The sequence below is a fragment of the Rhineura floridana genome, chromosome 3 (genome assembly GCF_030035675.1).
Source record: "Rhineura floridana isolate rRhiFlo1 chromosome 3, rRhiFlo1.hap2, whole genome shotgun sequence".
NCBI lineage: Eukaryota > Metazoa > Chordata > Lepidosauria > Squamata > Rhineuridae > Rhineura > Rhineura floridana.
The window spans coordinates 207,250,756-207,277,725 of record NC_084482.1 but is presented as its reverse complement, the minus strand read 5'-3'; the positions used below and the strand labels follow the sequence as shown (position 1 = coordinate 207,277,725).

The following is a 26,970-nucleotide window of genomic DNA, read 5'->3' as shown; positions in this document are numbered from 1 at the left end:
AAAATATAATTAATAAATAACAATAATCACAGCCAGTCCTGGATTTCTCCCTTGCTATTCTTGGGGTGTGTGTGTGTGGAATCACAGCTCTGTTTAAAATCTCCTCCCTTGCGCCCCGCCCCATCTGATCGGAGAGTCAAACAGAACAAAAAAATAGTCAGCACATCTGAAATGCAGACAAAGAGATTGTCACTCTATAGAGTTTTTACAACTGTGGTGCAAAAGGAAGGAGGAAGAGGAAGTTGGCTCAGCCGGGAGAGAAGAGAAGAACGCACCCCCCCCGGCTTCCTAGAGAGGAACTCCAAATTGCAGAGATAAATGAAGGGTAGACTTGGACAGTGAAAAAAGCGGATAAGAGAAAAATCAACTCATCTCAAATGTGGTGTTGGAGGAGAGCTTTGCACATACCATGGACTGTGAAAAAGACAAATATTGGGTGTTAGAACAAATTAAACCAGAACTATCACTAGAAGCTAACATGATGAAACTGAGGCTGTCATACTTTGGACACATCACGAGAAGACAGGATTCACTAGAAAAGACCATAATGTTGTGAAAAACAGAAGGGAGTAGAAAAAGAGGAAGGCCAAACAAGAGATGGATTGATTCCATAAAGGAACCCACAGACCTGAACTTACAAGATCTGAACAGGATGGTTCATGACAGATGCTGTTGGAGGTCGCTGGTTCATAGGATTGCCATTAAGTTGTAATCGACTTGAAGGCACATAACAACAAGACTTGCACCACACGTCCAAGCTGACTGTATTTTGCAGGAAGGATTCAGTCAGATATGGCAGGCAGGTGCAGTAGTATAGTGGCAAATTCAGAAGTGTAATGCCCCTTCATGTTAGTCATAGCCATGCCTCCCCCCCTTTTTTGCTCCGAAGTTGAGAATGAAATCCTTTTTAACGCCTTCTCCCATAATAGACATAATAGCCAATAAGCATGAAAAGGGAGAGCGTCAGCTATTGAGAAGACTCTTCTCAGTGGCTGACTCACTTCCTTTCACTCTGGCTCCAATCAGCAGGAAAGGTCAAGGAAGTGTGTTAGAACATTCTTCTCAGCAGCTAACACACTCCCCTTCCATGCTGATTGCCTCACAGGAAGCTGGAGGCGTAGGGACCCTGCTGGGACCTGCTCCCCCAAAAATAAAGGGTCTAAGTCCCCCCCCGAGACCCTGGATGACTACACCCCTGGGCAGGGGCTCCTAAAATGTGGTCCATGGGCTTTGGATTTGTGGTTGGGAGAGGGAGCAACCATTGCATGGAATATCCACATTGATTTTTAATTGTATCTTTATTGCTTCTTTTATTTCTTACGTTTTATGAAAAGGTCCTCAAATGCAAAGATGTGTCACTGAACACTAAAGTCAGGATCATTCAGACCATGGTATTCCCAATCTCTATGTATGGATGTGAAAGTTGGACAGTGAAAAAGGCGGATAAGAGAAAAATCAGCTCATTTGAAATGTGGTGTTGGAGGAGAGCTTTGCGCATACCATGGACCACGAAAAAGAAAAATAACTGGGTGTTAGAACAAATTAAACCAGAACTGTCACTAGAAGCTAAAATTATTCATAGGGTCACCATAGGTCGAAATCGATTTGAAGGCATGTAAAAACAACAATGAGTTCCAGGGGTTACCAACTGAGACCTACTCAGATGAGACCTATTAAAATGAATGAACCTAACTTAGTCCTGTCTCCTAACTTCATTATGTTAATTCTGTGTAGGACGAGCGTTGTCTATCACCCTACGGAATTGCAATGGCTACCACCGGCAGAAAAAATCATTAAGTGGCCCTCAGCGTTCACTGGCGTGTATGGGAAAAGAAAGAAAACGTTCCATTGAAAGCAGAGTATGCCTCTCCGCGCACCAGTCTACCCTTTGGCAAGTCTATGCTTCGAATTTGAGTAAGCCCCCCCCCGTGCTGCTCTATTCCCCCCTCCCCCTGCTCCGCTTCGGTAATTAACTCACTAGCTGCTCTTGTGAACATCCCTCCCCTCCCGTGCTGGGGGGGTGGCTGCTTGGTGAAGCTCCCCGGGCTCTGTATGGCGCTGCACGTCTGAATCTGGGTGAGTTAAAAGGAGATTTTGTACCTCCGGAGAAAGGAGATGGAGAAAGGGAGAGATCCCTGCCTGGGAGGGTGGAACATAGCCAGGCAGGCAGAAAGAGAGAGCTAACACTAACCCTCCCTCCATGGCAGGGCAAAGCCGGAAGGGGGTGGGGAGCTAGTTGCCTTCTGCATTCAAAGGCTTGGGCAGCAGGTCCTTGCTGAAATAAATAACCGCGGGAAGGGGCACAACTCAGGGGCAGAGCAGCAGCAGTGCATGCGGAAGGTCCCAGCTTCCATCCCCGGTGGCATCTCCAGGTGGGAGTGTCTTCCGCCTGAAATCCTGGCGAGCCGCCGCCAGTCAGTGCAGACCGTATTGAGCTAGATAGATGAATGGTCCGACTCGGTTATCAGGCAGCTTCCCACGTTCTGAGACAGGGTTTCTGGGGGATCTACAGGCGGGAGCCCAAAACAGAGAGTGGTGGTTGGGGTTCTAAAGCTCTACCAAAGCAGACTTCGCTTTGTCAGGAGGCAGAAGGGTCATTTCTGTTGTGTAAATTTGTATAGATTGCGCAGGGGGTTGACTTGATGGCCTTCTAGGCCCCTTCCAACTCTACGATTCTATGATTCTATGAGATATTAGCAGAGATTGTCAACGGTCTGAAATGCGTGTGTGCCAGTGTGTGTGTTTACCTAAGTAGTGGGCTTTTACCCTGCATTGAGATCACTGAGACTTAAGACTTAGTGAAATAAGAACAGCTACTTTATTTATAGAAATACATAGTAGATAGGAAAGGCACACCTAGTTCTAACTAACTAAGTTGGAGGCCAACGCCCAGGCTTGGGAGCTGCCATAATGGCTAGGATAGAGAGAGCAGAGAGAAAGGTGTCTCCTCTGTCTCGGACAGTCGAAGAAGAGAAGAGAGGAAAGGGTGGAAGGAGGACGGGCAGATAAGCTTCCCTAAGCATATCAGTCTAACTATGGAAGGAAGTCAGTCAGAGCATCACAGGTAAAGGTAGTCAAGCCTAGCCATCTGGAGGACCCTAACTCTATCTCCCTTCTGGAACATAAACAAAGAACAAAACAGGAGTTGCTCTTGCCCCACTTCCAACAATTTCTCAGCCGTCCGATATCTTCTTTGCGTGCAGAAGGTGCGCAGGAAACTGCCCTGTCCTGAATGTGACCACCAGTCCACCTAGCTCAGTGTTGTCTACTCTGTGTGGCAGCAGCTGTCCAGGTTTCAGGCGGGGGACGTTTGCTCGCGCAAAGGGGGAACTGCCTTATACCGAGTGAAGCCATTGGTCCATCTACCTCAATATTGTCCACACGGACTGGCAGCAGAGGTCCTCCAGGGTTTCTGGTGGGGACATTCCCAACCCTACCTGGAAATGCCAGGGACTGAAATTGGGACCTTTGGCATGCCTTCTCTTGTCCCAGGTTCAATTCCCAGCATCTCTGGGTAGGGATGGGAATGTTCCCTCTCTCTGAAACCCTGGAGAGACACTGCCAGTTAGTGCAGACGCTACTGAGCTTGATGGACCAACGATCTGACTTGTTGGTAAAAGGCAGCTTCCCGTGTAGCCCGTAACCCTTCAGTTCACACCGAAATGTATGCAAACTGGATCAAAACAAGGGCCGTTTCCACTAGCACAAAATTTTTAATTTGTCTGCTCTGACAATACGCGGCTGGAAAAGAAAATATTCAGGGAAGGGGCAGTAGCTCAGTAGGCAGAGCATCTGCTTTGCATGCAGAAGGTTCCTGCTGGGCTCCTGCAGGGAGGAAGGGTGGGATACACATCAAATAATAAATAATAATCAGTAATAAATAAATAAGGCCTCAGGTTCAGTCCCCAATGGCCTCTCCAGCTAAGGCTGCAGAGCAGCTGCCAATCGTGTAAGCAGTACTAAGCTAGATGGACCGCATGAGGCATGCTCCCCCCCCCCCTCTTCTCCATCCAGGGAAAAGCCCAGTCCAGGGAAAGGGGATTCCTTTGCAAGTCTTCCAGGATGGCCTTGGACCAGGAGACAAAGTCAGGATTTGGCCTCCAGTTGTCAGTGCCACCAGAGCAGCTGAATCTGAGAGGGTTCAAAGAGGAGACTCAAGACGCAGCATGCCTCGGTTCAGAGAGGGGAGCAGGACACTCTCCCACCCTGGGTGACAGGAAGTGCCTCAGGGAATTCCTGCAAAGGCCACCAGGAGAACAGGTTAGAAAGGAACTGGGCGAAGGGCCGCTTCAGTGCTGGGAAGCCCAGTGGCAGGAGTTCCTGAAAACAGTGGAGTCCCCTCGCTCGGGCTGGAGGGTCACAGGGTTGCCGGCACAGCCCACTCCATGGGAAGATGCCCGGGCCTTCCTGGCCTCCTTCGAGCAAGTGGCCGAAGCCTGCCGATGGCCCACCGAAGAGTGGGCTGCCCGACTCCTGCCGGCTTTGAGCGGAGAGGCCGAGTGGGCCTTTGGAATGGTAGAGTGAAGGCCATCATCCTACGATGGGATGCCCTGGCCAGGGAGAGGTGGCGCCAACACTTCCGGCACTTCCGTTACCAGGAGGCCAAGGGGCCCAGAGGGGTTTACAGCCAACTCCAGGAGCTCTGCCATCAGTGGCTGAAGGTGGAGAGGCACTCCAAGGAGCAGATCCTGGAGTTGCTGATCCTGGAACAGTTCTTGACTGTCCTGCCCCCAAAGACACAGAGCTGGGTGAGGGAGCACGGCCCGGAGACCTGCTCCCAGGCAGTGGCCCTGGCGGAGGAATTCCTGCAGCTGCAGCGTGAGGCTGACAAGAGACTGGAACGACAGGTACGAGGGAGTTGCTTTGTTTGCTGTGAGTGTCCCGAGTAGGGTTGCCAACCGACCGGGAAAAGAAAACAGGATGGCACGCACCTTTGCCTTGAACAACAGCCTGGCCCGCAGAAATGAGCAGGTGAGGCTTCTCTTGATGTGGAGATAAACATGGAGATCGTGCATACCTCTGCAGGGGTAACACGCTGTTAAAGCTACAGGAGCATTAGCTGGTTTTAAAAGTTGACAACTTTACTCCCAAGTCAGGGCTTAGAAAAAAAAGTTATATAATAAAATGACAAATTTGTATGTTAAATTTCCGTGTCTGAGTAGGCTTCCTTAAACAAAAGAAAATTGTTTAGCAGGCGCCAAAAACAGTATAGCAAAGGTGCCCACCTAATGTCAATGGGAAGTTTTGAAGTGTAGGTGAAGGACGATTCCTCGCGAGCGCAGAAAGAACATTATGTGGCACTTGGAAAAGTGGCAGATTGCTATGTTATTGCTGTGATGGGTGGGCGCAGAGCAGGACCTCTGAAGTTAAGCCAAATGTATTGGGGGGGGAGGTATAGCATGTAGCTATGGCCTTTCCAGCCTTGCGCCTCCCACCCACATGTTGAAAGCTGACCCTCCTGCTCCCAGGTGCTGACACCAGCTGGGGGATCCACTTGCAAGGCAGAGCTGGCTCCACCTGACGGCGGTGAGAACCCGGTGCACGGGGAGGCCAAGCAAGAGAGCGACGATGGAGAGATGAGCACCAATGCTGAGTTACTCGGTAAGGCTTTCGGCTGCAGAATCCTAAGGCAGTCATCCTACCCATTTCATTTATTTTATGATGACATTTCTATCCTTCTTTTCCTCCAAGCGGCTTAAGGTGGTGCATCTTGTTCCCCTCCTCCCCTGTTTTTATCCTCACAACAAGGAGATAGGTTAGGCCAAGGGACAGTAACTAGCCCAGGGTCACCCAGCGAGCTTCATGGCTGAGTGGGGATTTGGACCCTGGGTCTCTCAGGTCCCAGTCCAGAACTCTAACCACTATGCCATTCGGTGTATGAGTAATCTCACTTCTCTGAGCACCAGTCCTCACGTCGCCAAAACAAAACCATCTGTTTATGTCAAGGGTGGGGAACCTCCAGCCTGGGTTCCCCACCCGGCTCTCAGTTTGGCCCGCGAGGCTGTTTTCCTTAAACAAGAGGTGGCAGACCTCAAGCCCATGGGCTAAATTAAGAGGCCCTCCAGGCCTCTGTGTGGGCCCTCAGACTTTCCCCAGGCCATGACCCCCTCGCCAGGCCCTGCTTTGCAGCCTCTTTGAGTGTTGGTGCCTGGTGCCACGCTCTAGCCTTTCCCAACTAGTGGGCCACCAGATGTTGTTGGACCACAACTCCCATCAGCCTCAGCCAGCATTGCCAACGGTCAGGAAAGATGGGAATTGTGGTCCAACAACATCTGGTGGCCCACTAGTTGGGAAAGGCTACTCTAGGGGCTGCCCTCAGGGGCTGTCTCTGAGGCTAAGGTCCAGTGCAGTCCTAACAAACCAAGGTCAAACGCAGGGAGTCCATATAGGCCCACACACAGACATAAACATACACATAAAGACCACTTGAACATTGCTGAGGGTCTCGGCGGACCACTTAATGATTTTTCTGCCTGCTGCAGCCAATTGTCATGCGCTGTGCTCGATGCAGTGTGTCATTTTTACGGCTTCTCTTATTTCTTATCTATTGCATTTGGTTGTATTACAGTGTGAATTCCACTCTATTCAAATTGTAGTCAGATCAAATACGATAAAAGAAGGAATAAAAATAGAATTAGAAATGAATCTGAATATTTGACAGGATGGCTGTGCCGTCTCCCGTTTTTGGTCACAAATCCGCAGGCACGCCCCTGAATGAAGCTTACAGACAACAGTTTGGGAGCCCCAGTAGAGATCAAAACCTGATCCAGAAGCAAGGTCAGGATCATAGGATATTCCACAAGGGGCAACACAGGAAGGAGCCATCACTACAGTCCAGAATGAGCTAGAGACCTGCGTCGTTTCCAGCCACTGGAAGGTTCCAGAAGGAGGCCTGTTATACTCTCGCCTCCTAAACAGCATCCTGACCACAGCTGTTGGTGAAGGAGGAGTATCAGGGATCACTTACTCACAAGTAAACCCCTTACTTACAAGTAGACCACCAACTGTGGTTCCATAGATGTGCACTGTGCCATCACTTTTCGGCCTGGACCTGAAGCTTCCGGCGCCGGTGCTCTCGAGGACTGGGGGCTGGCTCCACCGCCTCCTCTGACATCTCCAGAGGTTCTTCTTCAGGTGAGAGCCCTCAACGGGATCCTCGGCATTGGATTCAGGGGGTTCTGCCTTCTCCTCAAGATCCCTGACCTGTGGGGTATCTTGTTCATCCTCTGAGAGCTCAGTCTGGGTCACAACAAGGCATGACACCTGGCTGGAATCTGTCCTTGAATTCTAATAATGCCTCTTGCTTGCTTGTGCAGAAACTAGCTCTGTCAATACAGCCTCAAAAATTCACATTTGATGTATGGGCTGCTTCACTTCTCAGACCATCGGTCCGTATAGGTCAGTACAGTCACCACTGACAGGCAGTAGTTCTCCAGGGTATCAGGCAGGGAGTCTTTCCTAACACTACCCAGAGATGCCAAGGATTCAACTTGGGACCTCCTGCATGCAAGGCAGCTGCACTACCTCAGCCACAGCCCTTCCCCATACTATTTCATACTACGTCGAGCTGAAAAAGAACTCAGCATTATTTTTTTAGCAATAATCATGACGACGACAATCATGATGCTCTCTCAAGGCCCAGTTTATTTATTTAGCTTACTAAAATATCTTACACATCCCAAACGGCAGGGCTGAAAGTCAGTTTAGGTTACAAACTTAACAAAACCTTTTAAAAAACAGTTTGTATTTTTAGGGGGAAAAGCACATTTTTAAAAACTATTTGAAAAACACAAATCAGTACATTTGAAGATAGCAAAGCGATTGAAAACAAAACACAAAAGCAACCGCTGCCATTTTAAATGCAAATAGTCAGCCTTGGAGTTTGCTTCACGGTTCCCCAAAAAGTTTGCAGCCCCAGGGAAAAGGTAAAATTTACATGTGTTGCTCCATCACGTTTGCCCCTGGCCCCTGGGAGGCTGCCCAGAAAGTAATGCAGCCCTCAGGCTTAATAAAAGGTTCCCAGGCCCTGCGCGTTCCCCGTTACTGTGCTAGGGGTTAGGGGAAATGGGAGTGACGGCTTTATGGAGGAGGGAGCCTATGGTTCGTGAAAAGCTTGATGGGAGGCACCACTGGAGAAGTCCCAAGAACCAAAAAGGGGGGATTAAGAGAGCAAGTTCACGCTCTCGGGAAGGCAAATTAGCAAACCAGCTTAGTAGGCTTGCTGTGCCATGTTAAGAACACCCTACTCCCTCTTTCAGTGCAGGCTGGCCTATTGGGGCAACCGAGACCCTGCCCCACCAACCTCAGTCTCGATTCCTCCAAGCCCACTTGCCTTCTCCAGACCTTGGAAAAGTTACTTTTTTGAACTACAACTCCCATCAGCCCCAGCCAGCATGGCCACTGGATTGGGCTGATGGGAGTTGTAGTTCAAAAAAGTAACTTTTCCAAGCTCTGCTTCTTACTCACAACCAGTCCAGAGGGTAGCCAGGGTTGTCTGATTCCTTCTCTTCAGCCTCAGTTTGGCCCCTTGTGGAACTCAGCAGGGAGAAGAATGGGGAGAAAACGGAGAGTTCCTTGGATCTGCCTATCATTGGATCTGCCTCTACGTACTGTGGGCTCCTCGGCTTCCGCCCTCCTAGTCCTGATGGGCACCAGCCACCAATGCCCTCTTTAACCAACTGCGACTGACTACAAAGAAGGCATGAGAAGAGCATCTTAACAAGCAAAGGCAAAGCCACCAACCATGTAACTGCCTATATTTTTTAAACAAACCAAAAAACCACGGCACTCTCGTACCATTCTGTTACACTCTGGTGCGACCAAGGACCAGGACGGAGCAATTCAAATGATTAAGGGGCTCAGTTACTAATGGCTGAGGAGGGGCGGGCACTGGAGCACCAAAGAAGTTTAGACCCAGCCCATTCTTCTTCCTGAATGTGCCCCTTTTCACTTTCTCCCTTAAATAAGAGTGTGGCTCTTATGCATTCCCACAGAGTGGGAAGGAAAAGCGCTGCCCTTGCAGTGTGGGGCAAAAACTGGCCCACCAATGCTCCCAAATCCAGCCAGCTCAGCTACCATCAACAGCAACACAAAAGAGGAAGGGGAACACCAGCCGTTCATTCTCCCCATCCGGAGTGTAAGCGAAGGGGCGGTGGGAGGGCAATGGGATAGGAAGAAATCAGCAGAATTGACACCCACCAAGCAAGAACCCAGATTTTTCAGTGAAGGGGGAGAGTCTTCTTGACCTTCTTAGCAGCTCTCCCCCTCCTCTGATTCTTCACTTCCCCTTTCATGATCGGGTACATGGCCCCTGTAGCAGGTAGAAGGGGAGGAGGGGACAGATGAACAGCTAGATGGAGGAGGGGATAGATGGTCAGCTAGATGGTCTTCATATTGTCAATTTTGCAGTCATTTTTATTCATATTGTCGATAATCAAATATGGTCAAGTATTCCAAGAATGCCATTGTGATGCAACTTGTTAGCAAGGACAGGCTGTCCCCCCCCATAGCATTTTGGAGGGGCATCACAACAATGTAAAGCTCCTCTTACAGGCCACCTGCTAGAACTGTGGGCATTGCCCAAGAGGAAGAGGAACTCAGGCAGCCATCAGGGGCCAAACATCACTGCCTAGGACCACCCCGGATTCCCACTTTTCTTGCTGCAGGAACCAGGAAGTGCCCCCACCCCAAGGAGATCTGGCTGGCAGCTCTGTAAAGCTCCTGTGACAGACAGGGTCTCCGGAAAAACAGCTGTGGTTCAGAAGAACTTGAAGGTATGGGTTGAAGTAATACATATTAGATACTGCTGCAAGCGAGGCTTTAAATCTATGGTGGCAAGCCTGTGTCCCCCAGCCTGGTTTCACATCGTCCTCTGGGTGTTGTGGGCCCACTCTTGCTATCCAGTTCTAACCCTCTGGGAACGGCTTCCTTTTCCACATTTTCTGTGTGAGAGAAAGATGGGGTGAGAGAGAGACAGAAGGAAACGTGTGTGTGTGTGTGTGTGTGTGTGTGTGTGTGTGAGTGTGTGTGTGTGTGTGTGTGTGTGTGTGAGTGAGTGAGTGAGTGAGAGAGAGAGAGAGAGAGAGAGAGAGAGAGAAATGGGGTGAAAGAGACAGACAGAGACAGACAGAGATAGGGAAGGAGGGCGGAGGGGGATGGAGAGAGACAACTATGCAATCCTGCAAACTCTGCCCACTTTTGGCTCTTTGCCCCCATCCAATGCCAGCACCCCCCCCTAAAAAAAAGATAATCTGCAAGGGAATGCAGCCCTCAACAGAAAACAAGATTCCCCTGCCCTGCTTTCAATTCTGGAGAGTCAGGGAAAGCCATTTTCTAATTAGCCATTTTCTAATGAAACAGTACTATTTTTAAATACTTGATCATTGTTTAAGAATACGTCTGACAGGTCTATTGACCAAATTGATCTTGACCGATCAAACGCCCAACCCTAAACAAGAGTGAAGGTCTGGTTTCTCTGCTTGAGAAGCAGGAATGGCAGAGTGGGAGAAATTGAAATGCTATTGTAAAAAAAAAAAGAGAGAGAGAGAGAGAGAGAGAGAGAGAGAACTCTGCATTCCTACCTCTTCTCTCAAACTTTATATATAACTAGTTGCAAAATAGAAGCAGCATATACAACAACCCTCAGTTTGCATCTCCACTGAAGGATGGAAATAGCTCAACCATTTATAATGTTGCTCTTTAAAGCATGTGGGTTTAATCCCTGTTGGAGTGGAAACACATGGTCACCAGGAGGCAAACTCAAATCACCACAGGCGACCAGATGAGAGGCTAAGTACTAGGATGCTCGGAAGTCTCATAAGATGTTGCCTCTAGCTGAAGTTTCTCTCCACATTCAAAAACATTGATAGTGTCGCTCAATGTGTACATTTTCTGATGTGCCAGGCATGACGATTGCTGACTGAAGTTTTGGCTGTACTCAGGGCACTTATAAGGTTTCTCCTCTACATGAATTCTCGGAGTGTGAATAAGACCAGATTGCTCAGAAAAGCTCCTGGTACAGTCTATGTTTTTATATGTTCTCTCCCCCATGTGGATTCTTTGATGGGAAGTAAGGTAGGTGCTCCGACTGAAGCTGTTTCCACACTCCATGCATTTATGTGGCTTCTCTCCTGTGTGAATTCGTTGGTGTGAATTCAGGATTGCCTTTTGACTGAAGCTCTTGCCACACTCCAAGCACACATATGGTTTCTCCCCAGTGTGAATTCTCCGATGTTTAATAAGGGTGGATAGATCACAGAAGCTCTTTCCACAATATGAGCAGCTGTACGGTTTCTCCCCCGTGTGGATTCTTTGGTGAGAGGCAAGGAGATCACTCCGAATAAAGCTCTTCCCACACTCTTGACATTTATACGGTTTCTCTCCCGTATGGATCCTCAGGTGTATTTTAAGGCTCGACTTATAACTGAAGAATTTCCCACAGACGTTGCACTTGTACTTTCGCTTTTCAACTGGTTTCTCTTCGGGGATGGAAGCGTTATGGAACCCACCTCCCTGACAAGCAATGGGGGGTTTCTTCCACTTCTCAGCTTGGTGGTTTCTCGTTCTCCTCCTTGGTCCACCTTGATTCCCAAAGTTTTCTTCCAGCTTTTGCTGCTCGACCCTTTGTGACTGGACCCCAAGAAGTTCCCCGCTATTCTCACTCTGTCGGGCAACACCTGCTGGAACAGAGAGAGGCCTGATGAGGATGGAAGGGAGAGAAACAGCCTTTAAACCAGGAACTGAACTGGAGTGCTGCCTTGGGGGTGGGGGGAATAGTTCTGATGCCACACTTCTTTCCAAAGGCTCATACGTACAGGAATACCCCGCTATACGGACCTTCACTTTACGGACACTCACGAGTACAGACATATTTACAGTGGCACCATTCCCTGTTTACGTACGCTCGCTTTGCAAGAACGGACACTTAACGGCATGACGCCACCGCCCGATCAGTTTCCAACTACAAACTTTTTCTTAAAATAAGGCCTACTGTATTTTAGTTATAAATGTGTTATTTACATCAGTTATGCCCGTATATGATGACTGCAGTGCAGTATATGCATCGATAAGTGAAAAAAGGTAGTGCTTCACTTTAAGTACATTTTCGGTTTACATACTCGCTCTGGACCCATTGCGTACGTTAATGCGGGGTATTCCTGTATTTGACAATCTCTTGACGGGTGAAGAACTGCTGGCATGGGGGCCTTCCCCTTGTGGTCTGCAGCCCCTCCCAGCCCCAGAGCAACAGGTAGGCTAGAAAAAGCCTTCTACTGGAAAAAGCCTCCTACTGGAGGCAATAGAAGGCTTTTTTTCAAGCCTAACTGCAGAGGAGCGAGGTTAGAGCAGGGGTTTACAGCCCAAGGGACGCAAGCTTTGGAGAGCTACGTGCCAGTGGCAGACAGGGCCATGGCTTCCCAGCAGAAAAGCCAAAGAGAAGAATGATTCCACTTGGTGACGTCAAGACTGGATTACTGCAATGCACTCTACCTGGGGCTTCCCTCACGCTTGACCCGGAAACTGCAGCTAGGGCAGAATGCTGCAGCACGGTTGCTGACAGGAGTGAGACCCTGTCAGCAGGTAATGCCCCTGCTCAGAGATTTGCATTGGCTGCCGATTTGTTACTAGGCCAGGCCCAAGGTGATACTGTTGGTACAAAAAGCCCTTAGCAGTTTGGGAGCAGTTTACTTGCGGGATCGTCTTACCTCCAATGAGCCCGCTTGAACACTTTGATCTGCGGAACTGGCATTGTTACAGACGCCACATAGTACTTGTTCTGCGCTTGTATGAAATCATTCTTTTTAGCACATGTTACGAGTGCTCGGCTAACCCCCACTTTGGTTCATTTGGAATTGAAGTGGTGGCAAGACCCTGGAGCATTCTGGACTATAATTCCCACCCCACACCCCCTGTTTTCAGGATCGTTATGCATTCCTGCAGTACTGTGAAATGAGGATAGAAGCAAGGCCATTCTGTGGGCAACTAAAATAACCAAAAGAAACGGAAATAAACGTTATCTTCTTCCTTGGCAGGCTTCCCTCAAGGTCAGCAGAACGATCCCATTGTTCAAAGAAAGCATTAGAAAGTAGCCTGAGTTTTTTTGAGTGTCAGCAAGACACACACACACAACATGAGATCATCTCATACCCAGACCCCTCCTTTTCACATTGATTTGTAAGAGGGAAAGTGTACAGTACTTAAGAGTGGGACTAGAAACCGAGGGCGGTAGGGATGGCGATCTGAGCTCCAGCATGTGTAACTACGCTCTCAAGGAACGCGGCACAGGACTGCGGGCCACAACCAGGAAGGGAGTCTGTGTCTCTGCGCAAACCTTCAGACAAAGAGATTCCTTCTTGCTTTTTGGCCAGAGCTCCTTCACATCACTTCAGCTGTAGTCCACTGCCTACTCCTGGGCCTAGGATAGGTAATCTCTCCTACCTGTCATTCCTTATAGCAATAGAGACTTTTTATTTCTTTCGTTTATGGTTATGAATGAGTTAGAGTATTAAGGATTAATCCTGCCACACACCTAGTAATTTTGTAATGCTATCCTCTTTACTCTCAATAATAGAAAGTTTTGCTTCAGTCTGGTTTGGACCTGCATTGTGGGGGAGTTATACACACACTATTTAGGCACACTTCAGGGCAACGCCCTTGTTTTATCCCTAGCAAAAGATCCCCTTCCTCTCAAGGAGGTGTGCTTAATGGGACACGTGGGTGGTAGATTCACACACACTCAGGCCCCATAGACATGTGTCGTAACACACAGCAGCACCTAAACTTTGGAACTCCCTGCCTGTTGACATCAGGCAGGCGCCTTCACTGTATTCTTTTCGGCACCTGCTTAAAACATTTTTGTTTAGGCAAGCCTATCCAGACACTTGGGAGTTGATTTTAGTTCACGGCTGATTTTAAAGGTCTAAAATCTTAACTGTTTTATTGATAATTTTAATATTTCTTGTAAACCACTTGGAGGGTTTGTTACGATCAAGTGGTACATAGATTTTGTTAAACAAACCCAGTCTTTGTTAAATAAACTCAGTTAAATAAACTCAGTCAATAAATGAGCATTATTAACCTGTAATTTTTTTAAATGATTATTATTATTTTTGCTAACCTTTCAAGAGATTAATAGCTTCTCACACTATAGCCGCCATCTCCACACTGCAGCCAGGGTGGAAATGCAGGCTACGAGCCCTTTAGCAGGCTAGTGAAAGATATATCTCCCCTGCAAAAGTTGGACCAGGGGCTCATGATCAGGGGTCCACAAGCAGGACCTGAGTGTAAGAGCAACTGGTAAAATGAATGGTTTGCATTTATAGAAATCTTACTTAATGTTGTTAAAAGCCACAGTAAGGCTGTTTGGGGGGGGAGCGCCCTCCCCCAAAGATATTTTATGTATCTGCATACTTTATACAGACACTCCATCAGTCTTTTAGATCAGTACTGTCAACACTGACTGGCAGAGGATCTCCAGGGTTTCAGGCAGGGAGTCTTTTCCCAGCCCTACCTGAAAATGCCGAGGATTGAACCTGGGACCTTCTGTACTCAAGGCAGATGCTCTGCCACTGAGCTACATTGGAAACAGCCTTAAACTGAGTCAAACTATTGGTCTATCTAGTCTGAGTATTGTCGAGTATTGTCTGCACTGACTGGCAGAGGCAAGGTTCCAGGCAGCGAGTCTTTCCAAAGCCTACCTGAAAATGCAGAGGATTGAACCTGGGACCTTCTGCACACAAGGCAGATGCTCTACCGCCAATCTAAGCCCCCCCTCCCCAAAGGACTAGGAACATAGGAAGCTACCTTATAATAAGTGAGACCACTTGTCCATCCAGCTCAGTGTTGTATGCACTGACTGGCAGGGGATCTCCATGACTTCAGATGGGGCTCTCACTCTGCCTTTCCTGGAGATGCCAGGGATTGAACCTGGGACCTTCTGCAAGCAAAACGGATCCTCTACCACTGCACTACAGCCCTCTCCTCTCCTTCAAGTTGCTCACTGTTGCTTTTCAGTTATTTGTTGCTCTCTTCCTATCTGTCTCCAAGCGTGTGCATCCTGGTCTGGAGGGCTCACTCAACCACAGCTTGGCCGCAGCGTCAAACTGCCAGTTTGGCCGGAAAGAGGAAGACTTCTGTTAAGCCAAGCACGCAAGGGGAGGAGGGACGGTTCGAAGAGGAGACTCGGGGGTTTTTCCCACGGTTCAGGGCAGGGATGGAGAATCTGTGGCCCGATTTTGTTGCTGGACTCCAGTCCCCACCAGCCCCAGCCAGCACAGCCAGCAGTCGGGGAAGATGAGAGCTATAGTCCAACAACAGGGCTGAAGGTTCGCCAAGCTTTGGTTTGGAGGATGTCCAAGTTCTCAGTCCTCATGAAAATTGGCCAGTGTTTTAGTGTGAATGTCTCCTAACGTGCACATGTTTGTAAGCAATATGGCCTAGTGTACCATTTTTTGCAAGGCAATTTCCCTAATATAATGCATTTTTAAATGCTATTGTCATGCTCTTTTTATGCCCATCTAACCCTACAATGCCTACAGCCATCCTGAACATGCCCGATCTCGTCTGATCTCGGAAGCTAAGCAGGGTCAGGCCTGGTTAGTACTTGGATGGGAGACTGCCTGGGACTACTGGGTGCCGTAGGCTTAGAGGAAGGCAATGGTAAACCACCTCTGAATACCTCTTACCATGAAAGCCCTATGAATATATCCAAAAAAGATTCATAGGGTCACCATACGTCATAATCAACTTGAAGGCATACAACAACAACAACCACCCTACACTAGGCATTTTCATACATATTGGCTGGGGAAGCTGCACCGCAGCATTTGGAGAACAGCAGATGTCAAAGGATGCTTGTGTTTTGGTTTGCGTATCGTTTCAGACAGTGCAAATTTGATGCTTTTGCCTTTAAATGCAAACTAGTTTCTCTCACATCCCTGATTCCTACACTGTATAGAAAGGACCTCCTGATAAGATGGTATCTGCAGGAGGCCCTCGCCTGTGGAGCACAGCGATTGACTGGGTATATAAAAGAGGCAATTCAGATACATTTGCCTTTAAATGTGAACCAATTTGAATTTCTCTCCTATCCCTAGTCTGACTGCAGTCACCTTCTTGGTCCATGATGGCACTCTGATACATCATTTCCCCTGACAACTAAGGAATTGCAACGGGGGGGGGGTTGGGGAGCACAAGAAATAATCACATAAGAACTGGAGAAGATCCTGCTGGATCAGGCCAATGGCCCACCTGGTCCAGCAGCCTTTTCTCACAGTGGCCAACCAGATGCCTGCAAGCAGGACCTGAGCGCAAGAGCTCTCTCCCCTCCTGCGGTTTCCAGCAACTGGTGTTCGGAAATATACTGCCTCTGACAATGGCGGAAGAGCACAGCCATCATGGCTAGCGGCCCTCAATAGCTTTATCCTCCGTGAATTTATCTAATCCTCTTTTAAAGCCATCCAAGTTGGTGGCCATCACTGCCTCTTGGGGAAGCAAATTCCATAGTTTAGTGTGAAAAAGTCCTTTCTTTTGTCTGTCCTGAATCTTCCAACATTCAGCTTCACTGAATGTCCATGATTTCGTAGGTCTGGAAGCTCAAACCATGGGGTGAGAATTTATAACCGTGGTTGGCACAAACCACGGTTCCTTGTTACGTGTGAATCCAGCCACTGAGACGGAATTCCAGTAGGGAAATCTTTTTTTAAAAAAAATATATGAATGTGGACTGTTGTGATGTCATTATGGTGTGACTGGAAATACTAATTTAAATAAATAAATCACACAGCAACCACAGAATGAAAGCAGCAGAAATCCTTATTTAGCGTTGCCTGGTATTTTGTACTCACCATGAGAGCTCACGTTTACGGTGTCTACCTCCTGCTTCACCACCATGCACAGCTGCCTCCTCCCAGCATCAGACGGCGCCGGCTCTGCCTCAGCCAACGAGATGGCCATTGCTGCCAAGGGTGGCCCTGCTGTCACCACCTGAAACAGCAGGGAGGATCAGAACCTGAAACAGCACCAAGGAAGAGGACCGGCAGGACCACAGCAGTCTCCCACTCGGCCACCAAGCACATATGCATGTGGTGTGTGCCAGCATGGGGTAGTGGTTAGAGTGCTGGACTAGGAGCTGGGAGACCAGGGTTCAAATATCTGCGTCAGCCATGAAGATCAGCTGGGTAAACCTAGAAGCAGTCACTGCCTCTCAGACTAACCAACCTCCCAGGGTTGTTGTGAGGATAGAATTGGGAGATGAAGGGGAGCCACATACCCCACTTTGAGCTCCTTAGAGGAAAGGGGGGATACAAACAGTAAATAAATTAGAAGATACTCACCAGATTTACTAGATTCTATCTTGCCGAACGAGCCAGACCAGCTCTGACTGATGTTCCACCTTCACCATGAATGGGGAAACCAGAGGCCCTACAGGTATTTTAGACTCCAACTCTCAACAGCCCCAGCTAGGGTGGTCAATGATCAGGAACGATGGGAGCTGTAGTCCAGCACCAACCATAGGGCCACAGGTTCCCCATCTCTGTACTAGGCAATGCCCTTCTCATAAGCAAGGAGGTCAGCTGAGGGCATATCTCAGAGATGAGGAACCTGATGCCTTCCAGACGTTGCTGGGCTACAGCTCCCATCGTCCCTTGACCATCAGACCATGCCGGCTGAGGCTGATGGGAGTTGCAGTTCAGCAACATCTGGAGGACCTGAGCAGAAGGAGGTGGTTTGGTGCTGAGACATGCACACTCTGTGTGTGTGTGTGTGTGTGTGCGTGTGTGTATGAGAGAGAGAGAGAAAGTGACAGTGTGTGTGTGTGAGTGTGGGGGAGAGTGGGAGAGTGGGAGAGAGTGAGTGGGAGAGAGTGAGTGTGGGAGAGTGAGTGTGGGAGAGAGAGTGTGGGAGAGAGAGTGTGGGAGAGAGAGTGTGGGAGAGAGTGTGGGAGAGAGAGTGTGGGAGAGAGAGTGTGGGAGAGAGAGTGTGGGAGAGAGAGTGTGGGAGAGAGTGTGGGAGAGAGAGTGTGGGAGAGAGAGTGTGGGAGAGAGAGTGTGGGAGAGAGAGTGTGGGAGAGAGTGTGAGTGTGGGAGAGAGTGTGAGTGTGGGAGAGAGTGTGAGTGTGGGAGAGAGAGAGTGAAAGAGAGTGAAAGAGAGTGAAAGAGAGTGAAAGAGAGTGTGTATGTGAGTGTGTATGTGAGTGTGTATGTGAGTGTGTATGTGAGTGTGTATGTGAGTGTGTATGTGAGTGTGTATGTGAGTGTGTATGTGAGTGTGTGTCTGTGGGAGAGAGTGTGGGGGGGGTGAGTGAGCGAGCAAGCGTGCGTGCGTAGCAGGGGATGATAGGAGTTGGAGTCCAACCACATCTGGAGGGCCACACCAAGTTCCCCAGCCCTGTCCTAGAGTTCTCCTTGCAAGCAGTTTCTTATGCGGGGAGATGGCTGTGATGCTCCATACCTTTATATTATATTATTTAATTGCTTATGTATTCTGGCATTTGCGGTAAGAGTTGATATTAGAATATTTAAGGTAAGCGGTGAGTGTTGGAAGGCGGGGGAATGAGTGAGTAGAATGCTAGAGTGTGCTGGTTGGTGATTGGCTGAGTGACTGAGAGTTGACTGTTGACATTTGAGTGCACAACAATTTGGCAGTTGGATAGCGTTAGAACAAATTAAACCAGAACTGTCACTAGAAGCTAAAATGATGAAACTGAGGTTATCATACTTTGGACACATAATGAGAAGACATTTCACTGGAAAAAATAATGCTGGGAAAAACAGAAGGGAGTAGAAAGAGAGGAAGGCCAAGCAAGAGATGGATTGATTCCATAAAGGAAGCCACAGACCTGAACTTACAAGATCTGAACAGGGTGGTTCATGACAGATGCTATTTGATGTTGCTGATTCATAGGGTTTCCATAAGTCGTAAGCAACTTGAAGGCACATAACAACAACTAATGTTTGGATAGTGTTGAGCAGAGGTTGGTAGATAGTCAAGATAGGATCAATGCTTGTTTGGGGTTTATTTAGATTGAGGAGAGGTGGAGACACATTAGGAATACTGTAGAGTGGGTAGAATAGGCAGGCTTTTCAGAGTTTAAAGAATGACTAACTTAAGTGAAAGACCAAGAGGAATGTATCAAAACCACATGCTCACAAACACAAAGTGAACTTGTTCTTTTTAAGCACATCTGTACAATAATACATATTGTTTTGTTTTCACAAGCACACGTGCCTTGTCCCCGGCGATGCTAAGGGTGAATCAGATACATTGATCTGCAGCGGCAGCAAGTACCCGAAGGGGTGACACAGTATCAGCTCACAGGAGCTCAGCTCGGAACTGTGGGCTTTAAGGAGACAAAGTGCCACAGGGGAATTGAGGCTGACCTGGATACCGTTATAGCAACAGGGCTGAGGGAATATAGAAAGGACTCCCTAACCCGGCATTGCTATATTTTGGTGTATAAAAACAGGAAACACATCACCCTCTGCTAAAAGAGATCTGTTAGCAAGGTGAGGGCACAACAATGACCTCCGCTGTCCCTTCCAATACTATGAAAAATGCCATCCCCCCACAAAGCCCTGTCTGTGAGCCATCAAGATCCACTAGGTTGGCAAGCATAAGAGACAGGACCTTTTTTGGTCGTGGCTCCATTTTTTTTGCAAGTTCCTCCCTGGGAAGATACATACAACCTCCTCCTTTATAGCCTATAAACGAGAGATGGAGAATATCTGTGGCCCTCCAGGTCTTGTTGGACTCCCAACACCCCTCGGTCCCAGACACCACAGCCAGTAGCAAGGGATGATGGGAGTTGGAGAGGCACCAGTTTCCTGCACATTTATTTCAAGCTGCTTTTAAGTCTGTGGTGCTCTGTTTTGTTGAACGGACACTGTTTTCAACGCTGTAAACGTTTTCAACTGTGGTTTATTGCGTTTTCACCGCTAATTGTGACCTTGAGAGGGTTTTGGCCTGAAAGGTGACCCATATATCAGGGTTGGGGAACCTTTCTCAGCCTGAAGGCCGCATTCCTGCCTGGGCAACCTTCTGAGAGCCACACCCACAAGGTGGGCGGGGCCAGAAACAAAAGTAGGTGGAGCCACGGATGTAACCTCCATTACATTTGGCTCCTTCCCTGCTGTTCTTCCGTCGGCAGGTGAAGATTTTCCTGTTCTGACAGGCTTTTGAGGGTGCTGGTTTTTGGGTGCGGTTTTTAGGGTGCTGTATTCACTGATTTGTATTTTGTGGGGGGATTATACTGCTATATTTTAATTGGTTCTAATTTTATAGTTGAATGTATATGAATGAATTTAATTACATTTAATTCTGTATGTTTTATTGATATGTTTTTAACTGTATATATTTTAATTTTGGAACGTCACCTTGACTCCCAGTTCTGGGGAAACGGCAGAATATAAATGAAAATGAAAACAATGATGATAATCATCATCATCATCATCTTTGTACAGTAAGCTAGTTTCTACACACTCAACTTTATCCTCCCTCCACACAAGGAAGAGGCATCATCAGAGTTCAAGGACACATACCACCAGCCAGGCAAAAACACTCAGGATGGCAAACAGAGCCAGTGAGGGTCTGTTCCAAGAGAATTGCAGGGGCCAGATAGAGAGGCCTGGAGGGCCACATGTGGCCCCTAGGCCTGAGATTCCCCATCCCGGTTAGAAATACTTGACTTGGGACTTCCCCACCTCATTCTGCTGCGTGCCCACACAGGGCCTCGAGAGGGGCGAATCCCTCCATATCAACCTCTCTCCCCACAGACTGTCATACACCCAAAAGCAGAAGGGAGGGAAAGGAGGGCCTCACCTGTTGTTCCCACCTCAAAGACTCTCGTTGCATCCACAGGAAATCCTCGGCTAAAGCCACCGCCTGGGCACAGGACCCCGGGCCACGTTCCCTCACCCAGCTCTGGATCTCTGGCGGCAGGACGGTCAAGAACTGCTCCAGGATCAGCAGCTCCAGGATCTGCTCCTTGGAGTGCCTCTCCACCTTCAGCCACTGCCGGCAAAGCTCCTGGAGCCGGTTGTACACTCCACGGGGGCCCTCGGCCTCCTGGTAGCGGAAGTGCCGGAAGTGCTGGCGCTGCCTCTCCCGGCTGATGGCATCCCCTTGCAAGATGGCCGCCTTCACTTTCCCATAATCCTTCCTGTCTCGGCCCTCCAGCCTGCTGAAGGCCTGCTTGGCTTCCCCGCTGAGGGCCGGCAGGAGCCGGGTCACCCACTCTTCCCGGGGCCACCGGCAGGCTTCAGCCACTTGCTCGAAGGAGGCCAGGAAGGCCTTGGCGTCGTCCCACGGTGTGGGCTCCTCTGGCAACTGCTGAGGACCCAGCCCTGGCTGAGAGGTCTCGACCGTCTTCAGGAACTCCTGCCACTGGACTTCCCACTGTTGAAGCAGCCGGTCACATGGCTCCTGTTTAATCTCTTCCCCCGGCTTCCTTTGCAGGAATTCCCGGATACTCTTCTCCTGGAGGATCTGCGGGGCCTGCTCGGCGGACATTTTCCTCTCTCTTCCAAAGGACACCCTCCTCCCAACGCAAGGGATGAAATCTCCTGAATGTGACCAGCAAGCCAAAGGGCTCTGGATTCGTCTGGATCTTGGGATTCCTTTACCTGCCCAGGTCACTGCAACCAGCTCATACCACGGTGAACGCACTGTCTCAGATGTTCCACGTTAAAAAGAAAAAGGAGAGACGGTCTTCCACAAAAACGTGGAGCTTTCCCTGAGGAAGAAAGCAGATTTTGAGAAAGGGAGGTAGCGTCCACAGAGGCCGCCCTAAAGTGTCCGGCCTGTGCCTGGACAGCTGCCCCCCCCCCAGATGTTATTGGGCTCCAACATCCATCCCAGCCAACGTGGCCAACGGTCAGGGATGATGGACATTGGAGTCCAACAACTCAGATGTTCCACGTTAAAAAGAAAAAGGAGAGACGGTCTTCCACAAAAACGTGGAGCTTTCCCTGAGGAAGAAAGCAGATTTTGAGAAAGGGAGGTAGCGTCCACAGAGGCCGCCCTAAAGTGTCCGGCCTGTGCCTGGACAGCTGCCCCCCCCAGATGTTATTGGGCTCCAACATCCATCCCAGCCAACGTGGCCAACGGTCAGGGATGATGGACATTGGAGTCCAACAACTATTGGGAGGACAGCAGGTTCCGGAAGGCTGGCTCAGAGTGTTGGCAGAAGCCTAAAATGGCGACTAATCTCAACTATGGTTTGTTGAAACAAGGCAACCTCATGAGCCAACTTCACAGCATGGGGAATGACTATAGCTCAGAAGCAAAGCACCCTCTCTGAGACTCCAGAAAGCCACCGACATCCAGAGAAGACACTTTGGGGCACGACAGGGAAAATGTCTGGAGCTAGTACAAGGCAGGTCCCTCTGCAGCCCATCCCTTCAGCACAAAGTCTGTGGTGAGCACTGACAGCCAGCATGACACAGTGGTTAGAGTGCTGGACTAGGACCTGGGAGACCAGGGTTCTAATCCCCACTCGGCCATGAAGCTCACAGGGTGATCTTGGGCCACTCACTGGTCTCTTAGCCTAACCTACCTCACAGGGTTGTTGAGAGGATAAAACAGAGGGGGGGGGGAAACACATATGCCAGCTTGAGCTCCTTGGAGGAAAGGTGAGGTAAAAATGCAACCATAAATAAATAAATACGTTTTCAGATTGGTACTCTGATTGGCCAAACCCTGTGGACTCCTGGAGTAGATTTCTGGAGGAGTTGGGGGCGGGGAGGGATCATGTTTCAGGCTCCAGGGGCCTTCAAATGGCAGAGTGGGTACAGGGGAGCCCTTTCTGAGCCCAAGGGACATATTCCCTTCTAAGCAACCTTCCAGGGGCCACACGTTAGTGGTGGGCAGGGCGAGACGCCAAAGTGGGCCGAAGAACCCACACATATATACACACACAGGATGGAATGCCTCTTCCTTTCACGAAGGAAAGAATGCCTCTTCTAACACCATCTAACTCCCTCTCTCCTCCCCCCCCACACATACACACGCACCCCTCTGGCCCCGAAATTCCCCATCCCGGTGATAAGAGGGACTCGGGAGCACCAGCTCAGACACTGTTACCAAGAGCATCTCCATACCCTAGATAGATGCAAGCAGCTCCCTTAGCGTACACAGACATGGGTAAAGCACAGCAGGGGCCGGGGGGAATACATTTTCAAAGGCCCTCCAAATTTGGACTAGGGAGCCCCAGCTCTTCAGCCACGTCAGCACACGAGGGGAAGGGAAAAAATTAAGGGCGGCAACAGACGGAATGCTTTAAAAGCAGAGGAAGTGGTTTGGAGAGACCACACGTTATCTCTCCGGAAAAGAAATCCCTCAGAAAACACAGCAGCAGATGTGAGCTCAGACCGCATCCCCTTGCACTTAAAGACAAAGAAAAAAACACGTCCCATTGCTTTTTCACCCTTCAGAGGTTCCAGGAGCAGTTAGGCTCGAGGTTGCCTCTCTCTCTTCAAAGGAGAAGCCCCTCTTGCCCTTTCTCCAGATGCCCATTTCCCTATTAGCTCTGCACACAGACACACAAATCTTACCCTACCACCCCCACAAAAGCCTTCACTGTGAGGCTCGCTTGCACATGCCACATAAGCATTTTAGCATAGCTTTATGCTTGGGAGGTGGAGGGGAACATACAAGGAAGAGTCATTTATCCTATATACATTTGCCCATTTGCTACCAGGCCAAGTTCAAGGTTCTAGTTTTGGTGTACAAAGCCCTATACAGCTTGGGACCAGGATACCTGAAAGATCGTCTTACCCCTTATATACCCAGTTGATCACTGCGCTCTGCAGGTGAGGACCTCCTGCAGATACCATCTTATCAGGAGGTCTGTTCCACACAACATAGGAAATCGGCCTTTAGTGTGGTGGCACCTACCCTGTGGAATTCCCTCCCCTTAAACATTAGGCAGGCGCCATCTCTGTTATCTTTTCGGCGCCTACTGAAGACCTTCCTCTTTCAACAAGCCTTTTAAATTGAGACCTTATCCCAGTCTGCGTCTGTGTTGGAATTGCTTTTTAATATGTTTTTAAACTTTTTTTAAAAAATGTTTTTTAACCTTTTTTTAAGATGTCTCGAAAGCTTTTTAAAAAAATGTTTTTAAAGAAGGTTTGTTCTAACGTATTTTAAAGTTTGTTTTTATGATGTTTTAAAGTGTTTTTACTGCTTTTGTTTGCCGCCCTCGGCTCCTGCTGGGAGGAAGGGCGGGATATAAATCAAATCATAAGAAGTTCGAGGCAGAGTACAAGGTACTTGCTTAAGATACTCCCCCTTACACTGAGTCATACCAGAGGTCCATTGAGCTCATTATTGTTTACACTGGCCAGCAACAGCTCTCCAGGATTTCAGACAAGGGGTCTCTCCCAACCCTACCTGGAGATGCCAGGGACTGAACCTGGGACCTCCTGCATGCAAAGCAGATGCCCTATCACTGAACTATGGCCTTTACCATGGCCGTTTCAAGAAGCGGGCTGGCAGATGCAGCTCTACCACTCACTTAAGCCTCGTCGCAACCCTGTCAGGGTTAAGATCACCGCCTGATACCTTTGCTTCCAGAGGACCTTACTCCCAGGTAATTCCCGGGTCTGATGCCTGAACTGCCCCTTTAAGACCCCACCAATTTTGTCCATAGCGGCACTGGGGTGAGTGGTGCAGTTTCCATTTCTCCACCCACCAATTTTGTCAGCAGCAGCACTGGGGTGAGTGGTGCAGTTTCCATTTCTCCACCCAGCCCCAGTGCCCTGATGGGGAAGCAAATTGCCCTCTCCCCGGTCAATAAATTGATGACAAAGAGTGGGAGATAACGCGCCCCCTGTCCTCAGCTAATCTGCACAGATCAGCTGATGCTGTATGTGTGAGTGTGAGAGAGAGTAGAGTGAGTAAGTAGCCACACCCACTGGGCTCCCAAAGGCTTGGCCAAGGAAGAATGTAGCCCTCAGTGCATAGGATTGCAACCTGAATTAATTAATTAAATCTGTACATGTTTGCACAGGAGAGGGGTGGGGAACCTTTTTCAACTCGAGGGCTGGATTTCTTTCTAGGCAACCTTCTGAGGGCCACATGTCAGTGGTAGGCAGGGCCAGGAACAAAACTGGGTGGAGCAAGAAATGTTAATTTACATACATATCCCTCTCTATCCTCCGTCCAGGCTAAAGAGGCCTGAGGTTCCTCATCTGAACTGAAGCCAAGAGTGGGGCAGACTTGACGTCTCTCAGGTCCCCCAGCCAGAGCCAAGCGGTAGCCAGCTTGTGTCTGGCCTCAATTTAAGGTGGTCACATTAGCGTTTAAAGCCCTAAACGACTTAGGTCCCAAATATCTGAAAGACCACCTCCTTCCCTACACACCCTCTCAGGTGTTGAGATCAACAGAGGGAGTCCTTTTGATATTTCCGCCACCCTCGAAAGCTCAGGGTGGGTGGGTGGTCCAGGAGAGGGCATTCTCTGCGGCAGCCCCTAAGTTGAGGAACTCCCTCCCCAATGAGGTGCATCTGGCAACTTCCCTGTCCAGTTTTAGGCAAATGCTGACACACCTCTTTACCCTGGCCTTTGACACCTGAGCCATTTATTTTTAGAACCCACCCTATTGGAGGAGTTTATGTTGTTTTTACTGCTGTCTTTTAAAATTGTTGTAACCTGGGATCTTTGAGTGAAGAGTGGGTAATAAATGTTTAAAAAGAGAGAGAGGTGTACTGTTAGAATGAAAGAGCAAGGTTTCTCTGAGCATAGTCTGAGCCTAGGCATTTGTTTCAAGGACCAGAACTGAACTTAAAAGAATTGGGTGTCAGAAAGCCTTGCTGATCTACTACAAATCACCCCGAGATCTGTCAGTAGAAGAGATCCTGATCTGCCTTCTGCCCAAGTAACTGTGGGTGTTTTCTAAAGGGGGGAAGGAACATACTTTCCTTGTTTTGAGAAGGTGTGTGTATGTTTATGTTGTCTTGTGTACATCTCACATCAGGCAGTATCTGACTATTATTAACAACAATACTACTAGTAGTAACAACAGCAGTAATACTACCAGTGGTAGTAACTCAGGAGCCCTCAACCTTTTAATAGTAGTAATTTATGAGTCCGCAACCTTGTAATAATAGTAGCAGTAATTCAGGGGTCCTCAAACTTTTCTGGTCATGGTGGCACATGAAGAAGCTATCACGTACTACATTCAAGTCAATTCCGACTTATGGCGACCCTATGAATAGAGTTTTCATGGTAAGAGGTATTCAGAGATGGTCTACCATTGCCTTCCTCTAGAAGCTATCATGGGCACTAAGAAATACCCATTTCACAGATGGAAAAACTGGCAATGCTCAGAAAACCCCCCCCAAAAAAAATAACCAACAGGCAAAACACATACAACACACCCCAAAACAAATAAAACTTTGAGAAAAGAAGGAGGTAACACCCTGTCCCAAAAAACTCGATTTAAACAAATTGGGAGGGTGAAGGAGCCTCGGCGGGAGCCAAAGACAATGTCTGAGGGCACTGTTGGTGCCCTGGGGTATGTTGGGGACCAGTAATCAATTATAATTATACCTTGCCTTTTTACAAAGAACCTTAAAAGAACCTTTTATAAGTACTTATATTTTAAAAAATCATTAACTTTTTAAGGGAAAACAAGGTTAATTATTTTTAACATAAGTAAACTCGATCATCAACAAATGAGGCTGAGTCCTTGAAAAAGGTTAAAGGCTGCAGGCTTACTTGGGAGCCCAAATGCAAGGTCACCTCAGACACATTTCTGTATATATTTTCTTTTAGATATTACTCTTAGACTTTTTTTGTAAGGAAGCAAGCCAGTGCAGTGTAGTGCCAGACTAATGAAGGGGAGTGAATGGGGTTCAAATCCCCCCTCCCAATACAGCCATGAAACTCACTAAGTGAGCCTAGTCAGATCACTTCTCTCCTACCATGTCCAACCTCACAAGATTGTGGTGGGAATAAACGGGCGGGGGAGGAGGGG

General features: G+C 48.6%; 1 protein-coding gene and 2 pseudogenes across 3 annotated transcripts; 2 read left to right on the top strand and 1 right to left on the bottom strand.

The window, feature by feature from the left end:
* The first annotated feature begins 1,969 nt into the window (after positions 1-1,969).
* Positions 1,970-13,965, top strand: LOC133381339 (uncharacterized; annotated as a pseudogene).
* LOC133381338 (zinc finger protein 24-like) lies at positions 7,625-21,723 on the bottom strand. 3 transcript variants are annotated; one of them, XR_009761664.1, is made up of 4 exons: positions 20,815-21,723; positions 16,842-16,980; positions 8,463-11,678; positions 7,625-8,366 (listed from the first exon to the last, which is right to left on the bottom strand). XR_009761664.1 is itself a non-coding variant. In XM_061620333.1 (3 exons), exons 1-3 carry the CDS (start codon positions 21,502-21,504, stop codon positions 10,789-10,791), a joined length of 1,719 nt encoding a protein of 572 aa, XP_061476317.1. In that variant the 5' UTR covers positions 21,505-21,723; the 3' UTR covers positions 7,625-10,788. The 3 variants fall into 3 exon arrangements, 2 of the variants coding, with proteins under 2 accessions (XP_061476317.1, XP_061476319.1); XM_061620333.1 differs by having other exon boundaries at positions 7,625-11,678; XM_061620335.1 differs by having other exon boundaries at positions 7,625-11,675.
* Positions 15,526-15,639, top strand: LOC133382583 (5S ribosomal RNA; annotated as a pseudogene).
* Positions 21,724-26,970: the final 5,247 nt, after the last annotated feature.